This window comes from Pan paniscus, chromosome 8 (genome assembly GCF_029289425.2).
Source record: "Pan paniscus chromosome 8, NHGRI_mPanPan1-v2.0_pri, whole genome shotgun sequence".
Taxonomy (NCBI): domain Eukaryota; kingdom Metazoa; phylum Chordata; class Mammalia; order Primates; family Hominidae; genus Pan; species Pan paniscus.
Genome location: NC_073257.2, coordinates 142036893 through 142053692, shown reverse-complemented (window position 1 = coordinate 142053692; position 16800 = coordinate 142036893). Strand labels below are relative to the sequence as shown.

The window sequence follows — 16800 nt, the reverse complement described above, 5'->3', positions numbered from 1 at the left end:
TGAATAAAATTTTTGGTGCACTAGTGACCTAGTAAATTTTCAATCATATGCAGCTACTACTATATTGAAATCCATAAATCACTGACCCCAGTTATGTCATGATTACAGTGCTTATTTTCTGCCCACAGCAATTCTTGCTGTTTGCTCTATTGACTAATTTCAAGAGGCAGTACATCATGACTGACAGTTGCAGCCTTCTGCAAATTATGAAGCAAAAAGGACTATTTCTTCAATAAACTATTGATGTCTGATAAATTTTGCTTTTAACTCCTGCAAGGCTGCTGGACACTAGGCAGATATCTTGCTAGGTTACTTGCTTCCGGTCTATTTACAATGTAAATACCTTTTAAATAAGATGACTGCATTGTGTTTGATAATTTCCTTGAGGCCCCTGAACGAGACAGGATGTGATATCTGATGCATGAATTTAAAACACATTTAGTAACACAATTTCTAAATAATTAGGGCACAATTACTGTAAGCTATTTATGTAGGTCTTTATAAATGATATACTTTGAGAAATACCAAGCTATATCCTTCCCTCATAGGACTGTCAATTTAATATAAACTTTTGAAACCAATAAAACTCTGTATTCACATTATACCTGTAGGAAATAAAATTTATTGATAAATTATATTGTTAAAAAGTTTTTAAAATATATACACTGTATTTTTCCAAGAGTAAAAGATTTCCACTGGGCTTGAAATACTATTTTTATTTAGAGCCTTACCCAATCAGGTTATATCTACCCAAATAAAGCTTGCAGAGAAAGTGGGAAGCAGAGTCCTATGTATTTGGCTTTTATCTTCTATCTCCTATATTCTTGGGTGCTCTTTTACTACCTTAATTCTTATTTTTTTAGAAAACCCTTTTGCAACAATATTTTTAATTATTTCCATTTTTAAAATGTACTTATATGAAAATTCTATAAAATCAATAGTCTAATAATCTGAAAAAAGAACGAAAAGATAAGGCATTCGAGACAGCTATTTAGAACAGACTCTCAAAAGTTTTAAAGACGTTTGTGTTATTTTCTTTCACATACACAACAGCACACTCAGATCAAAGATGACCAGAAAAGTTAATGACTAGGGCATGCCTACACTACCATCCCCCAGCTCATTATTTTCTGTCTTTCAACTAACATCTATGGAGTGCCCACTACGCACTGGGCATTGAGCAAGGATCACAAAAGGGCCCTTCCTTTAGTACTACTGAATTCTAACCAAAAAGTAATACAAATCCAAAAAAAAGGCAATACTAAGTAGAAATAAGGTAATGTGATCTTAAACCAGAACAAAACAGGTAGCACCCTGACTCATAAAAACAAATTCCTATCTTCTTTTAAAATCTGATTTCTTAGCCAGGCATGATGGCGGGTGCCTGTAATCCCGGCTACTCGGGATGCTGAGGCGGGAGAATCGCTTGAACCCGGGAGGCAGAGGTTGCAGTGAGCCAAGATCGCACTATTGCACTCCAGCCTGGGCGACTAAGCAAAACTCCGTCTCAAAAAAAAAAAAAAAATCTGATTTCTTCTTACATTCTTATATTCCTGCTGATTTCCAGTGGAGTAACAATTCTTCTGGGAAGCAAATGACCTCTTACAATTCCTGCTGAAGGCTGAGAACTACCACAACTGCCTCCACTCAATCAGCTCCCAGAAGAAGAGATCCTCATAACACAGAGACAATGGTAACAGACAAATCTTAAGAAGAAGGGAACAGGAACATCATTTAAGGCAAAAGAGTTCTCCAGAACATCAAGGGCATCTGAAGTCCTAAAACCCTTGCAGCACTAAAATTCGTTAGAAATATTTTTGTTGGATTTAATGTAACAGTTTTAACAATGAAAAGAGAAAATAAATATATAAATATTTTTAAAGGATCTGCATTCAGAAGAGCTCAAAGATTATCAGAAATAGCTATCATTCATGGGCGACCTACCCTGTGCCATAAACCATGAGAAGGCCTTAACATAAAACAGCCTAGCCTACAGACAATTTTGAAAGGTGCGAAATTTTAGCATGTTATCATTTCAACTTAATAAGTAGTTAAAGAGGAGGTGCAATGGTTGGTTTAAGGTTTCAACTTGACTGGGTTAAGATACCCAGACAGCTGTTAAAACATTACTCCTGGGCATGGCTGTGAGGGTGTTTTGGGAAGAGACTGGCATTTGAATCAGTAGACTGAGTAAGGAAGATCCATTCTCACCCAATATGGGCGGGGTGGGGGCGGCCACCATCCAATAGGTTGAAGGCCTGAAAAGAACTGGGAAAAAAAAATGCAGAGGAAAAGCAAAAAAGCAAATCCTGTCTTTCTCCCTCTTTCTCTCTCTCCCTCCCTCTCCTCTGCACACCCCCATCCCCCACCCCTCCTGCCCCATCCCTCCCTCCTGGAGCCGAGATATCCATCTTCTCCTGTCTTTGGACATCACAGCTCTAGATTCTCCAGCCGTTAGACTGCAGGACTTGCACCAGCGGCCCCCAGGTTCTCAGGCCTTCAGACTTGGACTGAGCTACGCCACCAGCTTCCCTAGTTCTCCAGCATGTGGAAGGCAGATGGTGAGACTTCTCAGCCTCCTAAATCCCCTCTCATCTATCTGTACCTATCCTATTAGTTAGTTCTGTTTCTCTAGAGAACCCTAACTAACACAGGAGATAACTTGGGTAACTTGCCCAAAGATACATGGCTAATAAATGGCAGAGCTGAGAAACAATCAAAGTTTGTTTGACTATAAAACCTGTGTTTTCACTATACTATGGTTAATTTTTTCTACTACTACAATCAAAAATAAAGATTACATGTCAAAGTAGGATTTACACAAGACTTCAGGACCAACCAAACATGAACATTTCCAGAACAGAATCCAGGCAAAATGCCTCAAGTGGGAACCACTTGCTTCCTATACCAAGAATCCAAACCTTGGGACCAGTCCCACCTGCTATGTGTCTATGGAGAAGGAAAGAAAGCGCAAGGGAAGCATCAGGTAAATCCAGAGATGGGGAATCCTCTCTCTATTCTACTTTTATTGAGCAGGGGTCATCGGATGCCACTGTGACAGTAACTGCGAATAGCTACAATTTATTCTGGGCCATATACTATTCTAAGTGTGCTTCACGTATAGACTCACTTAATCCTCACACGTATAGACTCACTTAATCCTTACAACAACAGGCACCGTCTTTAACATCCATTTTACAGAAGAAACTGGAACTTAAAGAGGTTCCATAACTTGGCCTAGATCACTGCCATGATTTGAATGTATATGTCCCTCCTAAATTCATATGCTGGAAATTAACATCAAAGGTGATAGCAATTAAGAGGGGCCTTTGGGAGGTGATTAGGCCAAGAGGGCTATGCCCTCATGGATGGGAACAGTGCCATTATAAAAGGGTTTGAGGCTGGCTAGTCCGTTTTTGCCCTTCTTCTCCTGCTGCCAAGTGAGGACACGGCAACAAGGTACCATCTTGGGAACAGAGAGCAAGCCCTTGCCAGACACTGAATCTGCTGGTGCTTTGATCTTGGATTTCCCAGCCTCTAGAACTGTGAGCAATAAATCTGTTGCTTAAAAATTACTCAGTCTAAGGTATTCTGTTATAGTAGTACAAATGGACTAGGACAATTACAAACCTGTTGAGTGATGTAGGCAGACAGTGTGTCTCTGGAGCCAAGCGCCTCCCTACACCATGTTCCACTTCATGGCTGCTGCCCTGTCCTCATTCCACTGACCCTTCAGTATCCTTCAGTAACAGTGACCACAACCACCTTCCTGCAACACCTTCTACTTGGCTCTCCATGTTTCCTCTGCCCTCCCTAAATGCTCAAACTCAGTGTCCGTTTCTGTCATCTCTGGCAGCCCCTGAACACCGGCATGTGCCAGCCTTGGTTCTGAGTCCTCTTCTATGCCTATCCACACTCATTCTCCTGGAGTGGGCTCATCCGATCCTATGGCTCTAAATGACGCTGCTATTACCACTCCCAACTTCTTCCCAGCCCAGGCCTCTCCCCTCACCTCCAGACTATACACTCAACACCTGCACTCAGAGCTCTATCAAACACCTATCACTAAACCTGCTCCTCCCACAAGGCATCTATCTCACAAAATCCATCCAGTTACTAAAATCAAAAAGGAGACAACCTTGATTAATCCATTTCTGTCACTCTCACACCTACTCCATCAACAGGTGTTCTGGGCTCCCTTCCAAAATATAATCCCACTCAGACCATGACATCATTTCATCTCTCACCTGGCCTAGGAGCCTCCTAACTGGGGTACCTGCTTCTATTCTGCACCCTTCCCCCTTCAAACCATTCTCCAGCCAGAGTAACTGACTTATGACAGGAATGGAACTGTGTCATTGCTATTGCACTTGGAATAAGACCTGAATGTTATCATTCCCCACAAGGTCACTGACCCCTGCCTGCCACTCCAACCTCACGTCACACTCTCACCACCCTCCAGCCCCACTAGCCTTTTGCTTTGACACTCTGCACTTTGGTTAAAAGCTCTTCCTAGCTCTCCCAATGGCTGGCTCCTTTCCATTTTTCAAATGGCCCTGCCGGCACAGTAGCTCACACCTGTAATCCCAGCACTTTGGGAGGCCAAGGTGGGAGGAATGCTTGAGCTCGGAAGTTTGAGGCTGCAGTGAGCTATGATCACGCCACTGCACCCTGGCCTGGGTGACAGAGCGAGACCTTATCTCTAAAAAAAAAAAAGAAAGATCTCTCTTCCTTAGATACACCCTTCCAGCCCAATCTAAATAAAGTATCCCACCTATCCCAGTTCCCATTTTCATAGCCTATTTCTTTCTTTTGCAGAACTTATTACTACCTAAAATTACCTTGATAACATATATGTCTACTATTTGTTGTCTGTGACCCTTAATGTTCTGTATCCTCAGTGCCTAGACTACTGTGTGGCATTTAGTGTTTGATAAATTTTGACAGAATATTAAACAAAGGTGGTCACTATACCTAAGCCAAGAATGGGGATGGCAACTTACCAATGATGGCACTGAGCTGCAAGATTAAGGAGAGAACACTTAAACCTGCTATTCAGGAACATTTGGCTAAACCTCCAAAAGAGGCTTCCTTCTACTCTGTGATGTGTGATATTTAAAAAAAAAAAAATAGAATTTCAAAATCAGAATCTTTGTCAAACAGCCAAATATAAATTTCAAAACAGAAATTTAAATTAACAGTTTTGATAGTTTAGGCGGAGATCGCTTCCAAGATGGCTGAATAGGAACAGCTCTAGTCTGCAGCTCCCAACGAGATCAATGCAGAAGATGAGTGACTTCTCCATTTCCAACTGAAATACCGGGTTCATCTTATTGGGACTGGTTGGACAGTGGGTGCAGCCCATGGAGGGCGAGCCAAAGTAGGGCAGGGCGTCACCTCGCCCAGGAAGCGCAAGGGGTTGGGAGATTTCCCTTTCCTAGTCAAGGGAAGCCATGAGTGATTGTACCTGAAGGAATGGTACACTTCTGCCCAAATATTACACTTTACCCACAGTCTTTGCAACTGGCAGACCAGGAGATTCCCTCCTGTGCCTGGCTCAGTGAGTCCCACACCCATGGAGCCTTGCTCGCTGCCAGCGCAGCAGTCTGAGATCGACCTAGGACACTGAAGCTGGGCTAGGGGAGGGGCGTCTGCCATTGCTGAGGCTTGAGTAGGCCATTGCTGAGGCCTGAGTAGGCAGTTCTACGCTCACAGTGTAAACAAAGTGGCAGGGAAGCTCAAACTGGGTGGAGCCCACCACAGCTCAGCAAGGCCTGCTGCCTCTCTAGATTCCACCTCTGGGGGCAGGGCATATCTGAACAAAAGGCTTCTACAGACTTAAACGTCCCTGCCTGACAGCTCTGAAGACAGCAGGTGGTTCTCCCAGCATGGCGTTCAAGATCCAATAACAGACAAACTGCCTCCTCAAGTATAGCCTCAAGGAGGCTATACTGCCTCCCATACAGCCTCACTGGGAGACACCTCCCAGTAGGGGCCGACAGACACCTCATACAGACAGGTGCCCCACTGGAACGAAGCTTCCGGAGGAAGGATCAGGCAGCAATATTTGCTGTTCTGCAGCCTCTGCTGGTGATACCCAGACAAACAGGGTCTGGAGTGCACCTCCAGCAAACTCCAACAGACCTGCAGCTGAGGGGCCCGTTAGAAAGAAAACTAACAAACAGAAAGGAATAGCATCAACATCAACAAAAAGGATATCCACACAGAAACCCCATCCAAATGTCACCAACATCAAAGACCAAAGGTAGATAAAACCACAAAGATGGGGAGAAACCAGAGCAGAAAGGCTGAAAATTCCAAAAACCAGAACGTCTCTTCTCCTCCAAAGGAACACAACTCCTTGCCAGCAAGGGAATAAAACTGGACAGAGAATGAGTTCAACAAGTTGACGGAAGCAGGATTCAGAAGATCAGTAATAACAAACTTCTCCTAGCTAAAGGAGCATGTTCTAACTCATTGCAAGGAAGCTAAAAACCTTGAAAGAAGTCAGACAAGTGGCTAACTAATCAATGTAGAGAAGAGCTTAAACGACCTGATGGAGCTGAAAACCACAGTATGAGAACTGCGTGAAGCATACGCAAGCTTCAATAGCTGATTCGATCAAGCGGAAAAAAGGATATCAGTGATTGAAGATCAAATTAATGAAATAAAGTGAGAAGACAAGATTAGAGCAAAAAAGAGTGAAAAGAAACGAACAAAGCCTCCAAGAAATATGAGACTATGTGAAAAGACCAAATCTACGTTTGATTGGTGTACCTGAAAGTGACAGGGAGAATGGAACCAAGTTAGGAAACACTCTTCAGGATATTATCCAGGAGAACTTACCCAACCTAGCAGGGCAGGCCAACATTCAAATTCAGGAAATACACAGACCACCACAAATATACTCCTCAAGAAGAGCGACCCCAAGACATATAACTGTCAGATTCACCAAGGTTGAAATTAAGGAAAAAATGTTAAGGGCAGCCAGAGAGAAAGGTTGGGTTACCCACAAAGGGAAGGCCATCAGACTAACAGCAGATCTCTCGGCAGAAACCCTACAAGCCAGAAGAGAGTGGGGGCCAATATTCAACATCCTTAAAGAATTTTCAACCCAGAATTTCATCTCCAGCCAAACTAAGCTTCATAAGTGAAGGAGAAATAAAATCATTTAAAGACAAGAAAATGCTGAGAGATTCTGTCACCACCAGGCCTGCCTTACAAGAGCTCCTGAAGGAAGCACTAAACATGGAAAGGAACAACCAGTACCAGACACTGCAAAAACAGGCCAAATGGTGAAAGACCATTGACACTATGAAGAAACTGCATTAACGAACGGGCAAAATTACCAGTTAGCATCAAAATGACAGAATCAAATTCACACGTAACAGGCTGGGTGTGGTGGTTCATGCCTGTAATTCCAGCACTTCGGGAGGTTGAGGCAGGTGGATCATTTGAGGTCAGGAGTTTGAGACCAGCCTGGCCAACATGGTGAAACCCTGTCTCTACTAAAAATACAAAAATTAGCTGGGTATGGTGGCAGGTGCCTGTAATCCCAGCTACTCAGGAGGCTGAGGCAGGAGAATCGCTTGAACCTGGAAGGCGGAAGTTGCAGTGAGCCGATCGCATCACTGCACTCCAGCCTGGGCAATAGAGTGAGACTCCGTCTCAAAAAAAAAAAAAAAATTCACACATAACAAAATTAACCTTAAATGTAAGTGGGCTAAATGCCCCAATTAAAAGACTAAAAGACACAGCCTGGCAAATTGGACAGAGTCAAGACCCATCGGTGTGCTGTATTCAGGAGACCCATCTCATGTGAAAAGACAAACACAGGCTCAAAATAAAGGGATGGAGGAAGATCTACCAAGCAAATGGAAAGCAAAAAAAGCAGGGGTTGCAATCCTGGTCTCTGATAAAACAGACTTTAAACCAACAATAATAGACTGGATAAAGAAAATGTGGCACATATACATCATGGAATATAATGCAGCCATAAAAAAGGATGAGTTCATGTCCTTTACAGGGACATGGATGAAGCTGGAAACCAGCATTTTCAGCAAACAATCACAAGGACAGAAAACCAAACACCACATGTTCTCACTCATAAGTGGGAGCTGAACAATGAGAACACATGGACACAGGGAGGGGAACATCACACACCGGGGCCTGTTGGAGGGTGGGGGGCTGAGGGAGGGATAGCGTTAGGAGAAATACCTAATGTAAATGATGACTTGATGGGTACAGCAAACCAACATGGCACATGTATACCTATGTAACGAACCTGCACATTGTGCACATGTACCCTAGAATTTAAAGTATAATAATAATTTTAAAAAAAACTTTTGATAACTTCTTTAAAGACTTTCACCAAACTTAGCCAAGAAACAGCTAATAAAACCATGTTAATTTGGGGTTTTTTAAATTACCAAGATAGCACAGATAAAAACCTACAGTCTTTTTAAGATTTAACAATTCTACCAGAGCCGGGCACGATGGCTCATGCCTGTAATCCCAGCACTTTGGGAGGCCGAGGCAGGCAGATCACGAGGTCAGGAGTTCGAAACCAGCCTGGCCAACACGGTGAAACCCCGTCTCTACTAAAAATACAAAAATTAGCCAGGAGTGGTGGCACACACCTGTAATCCCAGCTACTCAGGAGGCTGAGGCAGGAGAATTCCTTGAACCCAGGAGGCAGAGGTTGCAGTGAGCTGAGTTCACACCATTGCACTCCAACCTGGGCGACACAGTGAGACTCTGTCTCAAAAAAAAAACAAAAAACAAAAAACAATTCTACCAGAATTATCTGAGACGCATTTTTAGAGTTCCTTCCTGTAGAATGAAATCCAACATATGCTCTCTTAAGATGCCAAATAAATTGGCCAACATTCTCTGCCACTGAAAAATTTTAATTCCACTAGTTAGCATGCACCTGGTTATACAGCTAGTTGGTACCCTTCAGAAGACTGCCCAACACTATCTGTTTACATACAGTAATTATACACTCAGAAATTAAACATAAACTACATTTACATTTATAATGATTGTACAGATCTTTAGAAATTCAACAGTGCAATCTGTATCTTTAAGATAGTCGCACTTTCAAAATAAGAATAAATTAAACTATAAAGATTCTTGTTTTTTAAGAAGCAAAAATACATTCAAACATGTAACTCCTCCATACCCTTGATCGTATATTTTAAATTACAATGAAAATAAAATGCAAGTACAGCAGCTACTATATAAACAAAATTAATGTCAAATGAAATACAATAGTATAAAATCTCACCAACCAGCTAGCTGGTAAGTCTGACTTTGAGAATGTTTGCACTGAAGTACATGATATGGTAAAATGAGTATACTATGGCCTAGCAGGATGGGAGTAGTAAGCTGGAAGTGGGATCGGGGAGGCTTGCATGGAAAGCAGGAGCCATTCGAACAAAGGAAAGTCATTTTTTTCTTTTTCTTTCTTTTTTTTTTTTTTGAGATGGAGTCTTGCTCTGTTACCCAGGCTGGAATGCAGTGGTGTGGTCTCAACTCACTGCAACCTCCGCCTCCTGGGTTCAAGCAATTCTCCTGCCTCAGCCTCCCGACTAGCTGGGAATAGAGGCATGTCCCACCACAGCTGGCTGATTTTTTTTGTATTTTTAGTAGAGATGGGGTTTCACCGTGTTAGCCAGGATGGTCTCGATCTCCTGACCTCGTGATCCACCCGCCTCGGCCTCCCAAAGTGCTGGGATTACAGGCGTGAGCCACCATGCCCGGCCCTATTTTTTTTTTTTTTTTTACTAATGAAAACCTGATGAGGTAAAGGTCCCCATGTCAAGTATCTCACCATCTAGTCAAGGAGGCAATGAAAAAAGGAATTAAATGACAATATAGACAAAAATATAGGGCATTTCCTGATCCAAGCAACCAATGGCACAGAGACAAAAAAAAAAAAGCTACAGGAAAAAATAGCTATGATTTCATACAAAATAGTTGATTTGGATCTCAAATACAACCAGCAGCAGGCACCCAACAAAGCCTTGTGCTATTCTTCCTCTCTCCCACCCCCCTCTGCCAGATACCATAATTTGGAAGATTCTATCAAACAATTAATTAAATGACAAAGGTGTACTCCTATTTTGGGTAAAGACACAAACAAGAATCAGTATGAGAGAAGATACTGACTATGTAATTTGAAAATAAAAGGCACTAAAACATTTTAACTATTTCATTTTATTCTGAATAAACACAAGGTTTCTCTAAGACTTTTCCTGTTTTGTTTTGTTTTTTTGAGACGGAGTCTTGCTCTGTCACGCAGGCTGGAGTGCAGTGGCGCGATCTCGGCTCACTGCAACCTCTACCTCCTGGGTTGAAATGATTCTCCTGCCTCGGCCTCCCGAGTAGCTGGGATTACAGGCATGCGCCATCATGCCTGGCTAAATTTTGTATTTTTAGTGGAGACAGGGTTTCACCATGTTACTCAAGCTGGTCTTGAACTCCTTTTAGTGACAGAAATACCACATCATCTCCTCTGGGCCCTAGGAGGTGTGACAAACTCAGGATGGAGCCCAGAAGAGCCCACTAGACATGGCAGTGACTCAGGTAAATGGAACACCACCCATTATAAACACAGCACCCAAAAGGAGTACAGATGCACTTTTTATTTTTTTTTAAAAGACAAGGTCTCACTCTGTCACCCAAGCTGGAGTATAGTGGCACAATCATAGCTCACTGCAGCCTCTAACTCCTGGACTTAAGCAATCCTCCCACCCCAGCCTCCCAAGTAGCTGGGGCAACAGGTGTACACAGCTAGTTTTTTAAATTTTTATTCTGTAGAGATGAAGTCTCCCTATGTTGCCCAGGCTGGTCTCGAACTCCTGTCCTTGAACAATCCTCCCACTCACACCTCCCAAAGTGCTGGGATTACAGGTGTGAGCCACTGTGCCCCACCCCAAATACACTTTATGACCATATCATCAATACAGAGAATGAGGGATTCAGATGCAATAAATATGAAAACCTTGTCTTTCAGCATTCAATTCCAATGGGCACAAACTAACTACTCTGACCAAAAATGGGTGACTAACTCTTCTAACTCTATTTTTACCAGCTCCTACAAAATAAGAAATTGTTGATAGTCACAAAAGTTTACAATCTGTTTAAAAATATCTAGTGTATGATCACTTATTTAATGATTTTATAAATCCCAGTCACAAAAATGAACTGATCCCTTTACTTCACAAGCCAAAAATGCCAAACCATTTCATCATTTAAAAAAAAAAAAAAAAAGACTGAAGGGCAAAGTGGCTCACATCTATAATCTGAGCACTTTGGGAGGCCAAGGTAGGCAGACTGCTTGAGCCCATGAGTTCAAGACCAGCCTGAGCAACATGGTGAAACCGTATCGCTACAAAAAATACAAAAATTAGCTGGGCGGGGGTGTACACCTATAGTCCCAGCTATTCGGGAGGCTAAGGTGGGGAAATTGCTTGAGCCTGGGAGGTAGAGGCTGCAGTGAGCCAAGATCACTGCACTACAGCCTGGGCAATAAGAGTGAGACCTTGTCTCCAAAAAAAAGACTAAGAAATCAAATAGACACAAGATGAAGCAGAAGAACATTAGTTCATACTCTAGAACTTTCCAAAAACTCTCATTAACAAAAAGAAAGCTGTTTTAAAATGAACTACATTCCTCCTTTTTTTTGAGACATGGTATCACTCTACGTCCAGTGGGGTGACCGCCTTGAGACTTCCTGGGATCAAGGAATCCTCTGCTTTATCCTCCCAAGTAACTGGGACTACAGGTGCACACCAACATGCACAGCTAAGTTTTTTAGTTTTTCTTTTGTAGAGATGGTTTTGCTATGTGCACCAGGCTGGTTTTGAATTCCTGGCCTCAAGCAATCCTCCCACCTCAGCCTCAAGAGGTGTTGGGATTACAGGTGTGAGCCGAGGCGCCCAGCCTGCACGCCTCTCTTACTGGGAAAGAACGATGATCTCTCATTCTACTTCTCTTTTGCTTACTATTGTCCGGCAAGTGCCTTTTAATTAGCTGCCTTACAAATGCCATGGAAAGTACCTTTGCCCTTAATGATGGCTAATCAAAGAAAAACTATGTTATAGAGTGAATTTCTGGAAAGTGATGACTCCTGGAAGAATAACCAATCTTACGCTGTCATCATCCTCATGAGTGGCAGGTGCAGTCAGGCTCAGGTATCCCCCACAACCCAAAATCGCTGAGGGCTCCTCCAACCTTTGGCTCACAGAGATACTTAAGCACTTGAACAACTTAAAATCTCACTGCCAAGTCTGGTACCAATGTGAGAAGTAATTCTATAGTCACTTTAAATAAATCATTCAGATAGCAGCTAAGAACAATGTGTTACCTAAACCAGTAACATGATACACATAAAAGCAGACTTAGAACAATTACCATCATCTTGATTAATCTTATGATTGAAATGTTTAATCATTCATTTCACTTGTAATCATTATCTTTTATCACTGACCAAACATGCAGCTTTAATGCCCCCTTCTATTATTTATATTGGACATTTTAGGGTTACACTCTACAGTTACATTATACATTTCATTGGAATTTTAAATAAGTCCTTAAATTTTAAAAAGCTAATCACTATATTCACATCTGCCCTATTTGCATAAACACTAGAAGGATTCATACAAAATTAATACAAGCAGTTACTTATGTGGTGGGACACAAGGGTGACAACGGAGGAACGGGGTGAGCCTTCTCAATGGACATCTTTCTATACTGTTTGGAATTTTGAGCCAACTGAGTATAATACCTATTCAAAGTAAACTTATTTATACAGAAGCCTCCTGAAAATTTTATCACCTACTATACGAATGAATTACCCTGTCAAAATTCTGTGTTTTCAGTTTACATAGAAAGAGGCATACAGACCAATACAGTTGATGTTATTTTTAACCCCATATATGAGTATATTGGGTAACATGTACTCTGAACTCACAGATTCTTGTTTTAAAAAATAAGACTTTGGTTTTTCATTTGTTTTTTAAATCTTAAGGATTCAGGCTTGGGAATACAAGGTGCACCTCCCCTCCTGATAATTCATTTCTAAGACTCTCAACACATATTTTGGCCCTGCTGCCTAAACCAGTACTAAGTCCTGAATAATATCTTTAACGTGCTAAACCAATTGAGTTAATCCACAGTCAAAACTACAGCTTTCCTAGCACTCATCCACTGAAGAGAGACAGCAGGAATGTAGGAGTACACAAAACCAGAGTGAAAAACAAAAGAGGCAAGGAAGAGACTGACTGGCTTCCATCTTCCTCTGCATTCTGAACAGGTTAGAAAGACTTTCACCTTCTCCCGTAGGTCTGCCTTCATCTAAACCAAGATAGCAACTTCCTGTTCCCTGGTCCCTAGCAGCATTCACATACCCTTTCCTGAATTATTTTCTACAGCACACCTAGCTTTTCAATGACATAATTTGTGTTACTATTTTAAATGCCTTAAAACCACAGTTACCCACAGGGAACTAACTTGTCTGCCTGTGCTCTCCAAAACTCCAGCCCACAGCCACCTTGACATTTGGTAGTCATGCCTCACACCCGAGGATAATCAAGGAAAAGTGTACATTTGGCCGGGCATGGTGGCTCACGCCTAATCACAGTACTTTGGGAGGCCAAGGCGGGCAGATCATGAGGTCAAGAGACCAAGACTATCCTGGCTAAGATGGTGAAACCCCATCTCTACTAAAAATACAAAAAATTAGCTGGGTGTGGTGGCATGTGCCTGTAGTCCCAGCTACTCGGGAGGCTGAGGCAGGAAAATCGCTTAAACCGGGGAGGCAGAGGTTGCAGTGAGCTGGAGCTGCACTCCAGCCTGGGCGACAGAACGAGACTCTGTCTCAAAGAAAAAAAAAATGCAAAGTTATTTTAAGATTTTTAAGAATGATGTGCAAAAATAACAGATCCCACACCAATTATACATATTTGGAATTCCATACCACTCCATCTTTATATTAGTTAATTGTGGGGAAAAGCAAGAGAGATCAGATTGTTACTGTGTCTGTGTAGAAAGAAGTAGACATAGGAGACTCCATTTTGTTCTGTACTAAGAAAAATTCTTCTGCCTTGAGATTCTGTTAATCTATAACCTTACCCCCAACCCCGTGCTCTCTGAAATGTGTGCTGTGTCAACTCAGAGTTAAATGGATTAAGGGCGGTGCAAGATGTGCTTTGTTAAACAGATGCTTGAAGGCAGCATGCTCCTTAAGAGTCATCACCACTCCCTAATCTCAAGTACCCAGGGACACAAAAACTGCGGAAGGCCGCAGGGACCTCTGCCTAGGAAAGCCAGGTATTGTCCAAGGTTTCTCCCCATGTGATAGTCTGAAATATGGCCTCGTGGGAAGGGAAAGACCTGACCGTCCCCCAGCCCGACACCCGTAAAGGGTCTGTGCTGAGGAGGATTAGTAAAAGAGGAAGGAATGCCTCTTGCAGTTGAGACAGGAGGAAGGCATCTGTCTCCTGCCTGTCCCTGGGCAATGGAATGTCTCGGTATAAAACCCGATTGTATGCTCCATCTACTGAGATAGGGAAAACAGCCTTAGGGCTGGAGGTGGGACATGCAGGCAGCAACACTGCTTTGTAAAGCATTGAGATGTTTATGTGGATGCGTATCTAAAGCACAGCACTTAATCCTTTACCTTGTCTATGATGCAAAGACCTTTGTTCACGTGTTTGTCTGCTGACCCTCTCCCCACAATTGTCTTGTGACCCTGACACGTCCCCCTCTCGGAGAAACACCCACAAATGATCAATAAATACTAAGGGAACTCAGAGGCTGGTGGGATCCTCTATAGGGGATCCTCGATATGGGATCCTCCATATGCTGAACACTGGTTCCCCGGGTCCCCTTATTTCTTTCTCTATACTTTCTGTCTTTTTCTTTCCTAAGTCTCTCGTTCCACCTTACGAGAAACACCCACAGGTGTGTAGGGGCAACCCACCCCTACATCTGGTGCCCAACGTGGAGGCTTTTCTCTAGGGTGAAGGTACGCTCGAGCGTGGTCATTGAGGACAAGTCGACGAGAGATCCCGAGTACGTCTACAGTCAGCCTTACGGTAAGCTTGTGCGCTCGGAAGAAGCTAGGGTGATAATGGGGCAAACTAAAAGTAAAATTAAAAGTAAATATGCCTCTTACCTCAGCTTTATTAAAATTCTTTTAAAAAGAGGGGGAGTTAAAGTATCTACAAAAAATCTAATCAAGCTATTTCAAATAATAGAACAATTTTGCCCATGGTTTCCAGAACAAGGAACTTTAGATCTAAAAGATTGGAAAAGAATTGGTAAGGAACTAAAACAAGCAGGTAGGAAGGGTAATATCATTCCACTTACAGTATGGAATGATTGGGCCATTATTAAAGCAGCTTTAGAACCATTTCAAACAGAAGAAGATAGCGTTTCAGTTTCTGATGCCCCTGGAAGCTGTTTAATAGATTGTAATGAAAAGACAAGGAAAAAATCCCAGAAAGAAATGGAAGGTTTACATTGCGAATATGTAGCAGAGCCGGTAATGGCTCAGTCAACGCAAAATGTTGACTATAATCAATTACAGGAGGTGATATATCCTGAAACGTTAAAATTAGAAGGAAAAGGTCCCGAATTACTGGGGCCATCACAGTCTAAACCACGAGGCACAAGTCCTCTTCCAGCAGGTCAGGTGCCTGTAACATTACAACCTCAAACACAGGTTAAAGAAAATAAGACCCAACCGCCAGTAGTTTATCAATACTGGCCGCCGGCTAAACTTCAGTATCGGCCACCCCCAGAAAGTAAGTATGGATATCCAGGAATACCCCCAGCACCACAGGGCAGGGCGCCATACCCTCAGCTGCCCACTAGGAGACTTAATCCTACGGCACCACCTAGTAGACAGGGTAGTGAATTACACGAAATTATTGATAAATCAAGAAAGGAAGGAGATACTGAGGCGTGGCAATTCCCAGTAACGTTAGAGCCGATGCCACCTGGAGAAGGAGCCCAAGAGGGAGAGCCTCCCATAGTTGAGGCCAGATACAAGTCTTTTTCGATAAAAATGCTAAAAGATATGAAAGAGGGAGTAAAACAGTATGGACCCAACTCCCCTTATATGAGGACATTATTAGATTCCATTGCTTATGGACATAGACTCATTCCTTATGATTGGGAGATTCTGGCAAAATCGTCTCTCTCACCCTCTCAATTTTTACAATTTAAGACTTGGTGGATTGATGGGGTACAAGAACAGGTCCGAAGAAATAGGGCTGCCAATCCTCCAGTTAACATAGATGCAGATCAACTATTAGGAACAGAACAAAATGGAGTCTCCTATGTCTACTTCTTTCTACACAGACACAGTAACAATCTGATCTCTCTTGCTTTTCCCCACAGTTAATAAAATCTAATTTTTTATTTTATTTATTTATTTATTTATTTATTTAGAGACAGTGTCTCGCTCTGTCACCCAGGCTGGAGTGCAGTGGCACAATCTCGGCTCACTGCAATCTCTGCCTCCCGGGTTCAAAAGATTCTCCTGCCTCAGCCTCCCACATAGCTGGGATTATAGGCACCCGCCACCACGCCCAGCTAATTTTTGTATTTTAGTAGAGACAGGGTTTCACTATGTTGGCCGGGCTGGTCTCAAACTCCTGAACTCAGGTGATCTGCCCGCCTCAGCCTCCCAAAGTGCTGGGATTACAGGTGTGAGCTACCGCACCCAGCCCTAATCTAACCCATAAATCAGAATTAAATTCACAAAAGACATGACATTGAAATATA

The 16800-nt window shown here is 42.5% G+C and overlaps 2 protein-coding genes across 7 annotated transcripts in view; one reads left to right on the top strand and one right to left on the bottom strand.

Annotated features, from left to right (window-relative positions):
• Positions 1 to 16800, bottom strand: part of GLRX3 (glutaredoxin 3) — a 108572-nt gene that overhangs the window by 80338 nt on the left and 11434 nt on the right. The window lies entirely within an intron of this gene.
• Positions 4 to 16798, top strand: LOC134731117 (endogenous retrovirus group K member 24 Gag polyprotein-like). The gene is made up of 2 exons (XM_063607590.1): positions 4 to 10670; positions 11573 to 16798. Exon 2 carries the CDS (start codon positions 15140 to 15142, stop codon positions 16415 to 16417), a length of 1278 nt encoding a protein of 425 aa, XP_063463660.1. The 5' UTR covers positions 4 to 10670; positions 11573 to 15139; the 3' UTR covers positions 16418 to 16798.

Bases quoted from the DNA above. Each gene is read 5' to 3' on its own strand.
- LOC134731117 (XM_063607590.1), top strand. From the start codon at position 15,140: ATGGGGCAAACTAAAAGTAAAATTAAAAGTAAATATGCCTCTTACCTC.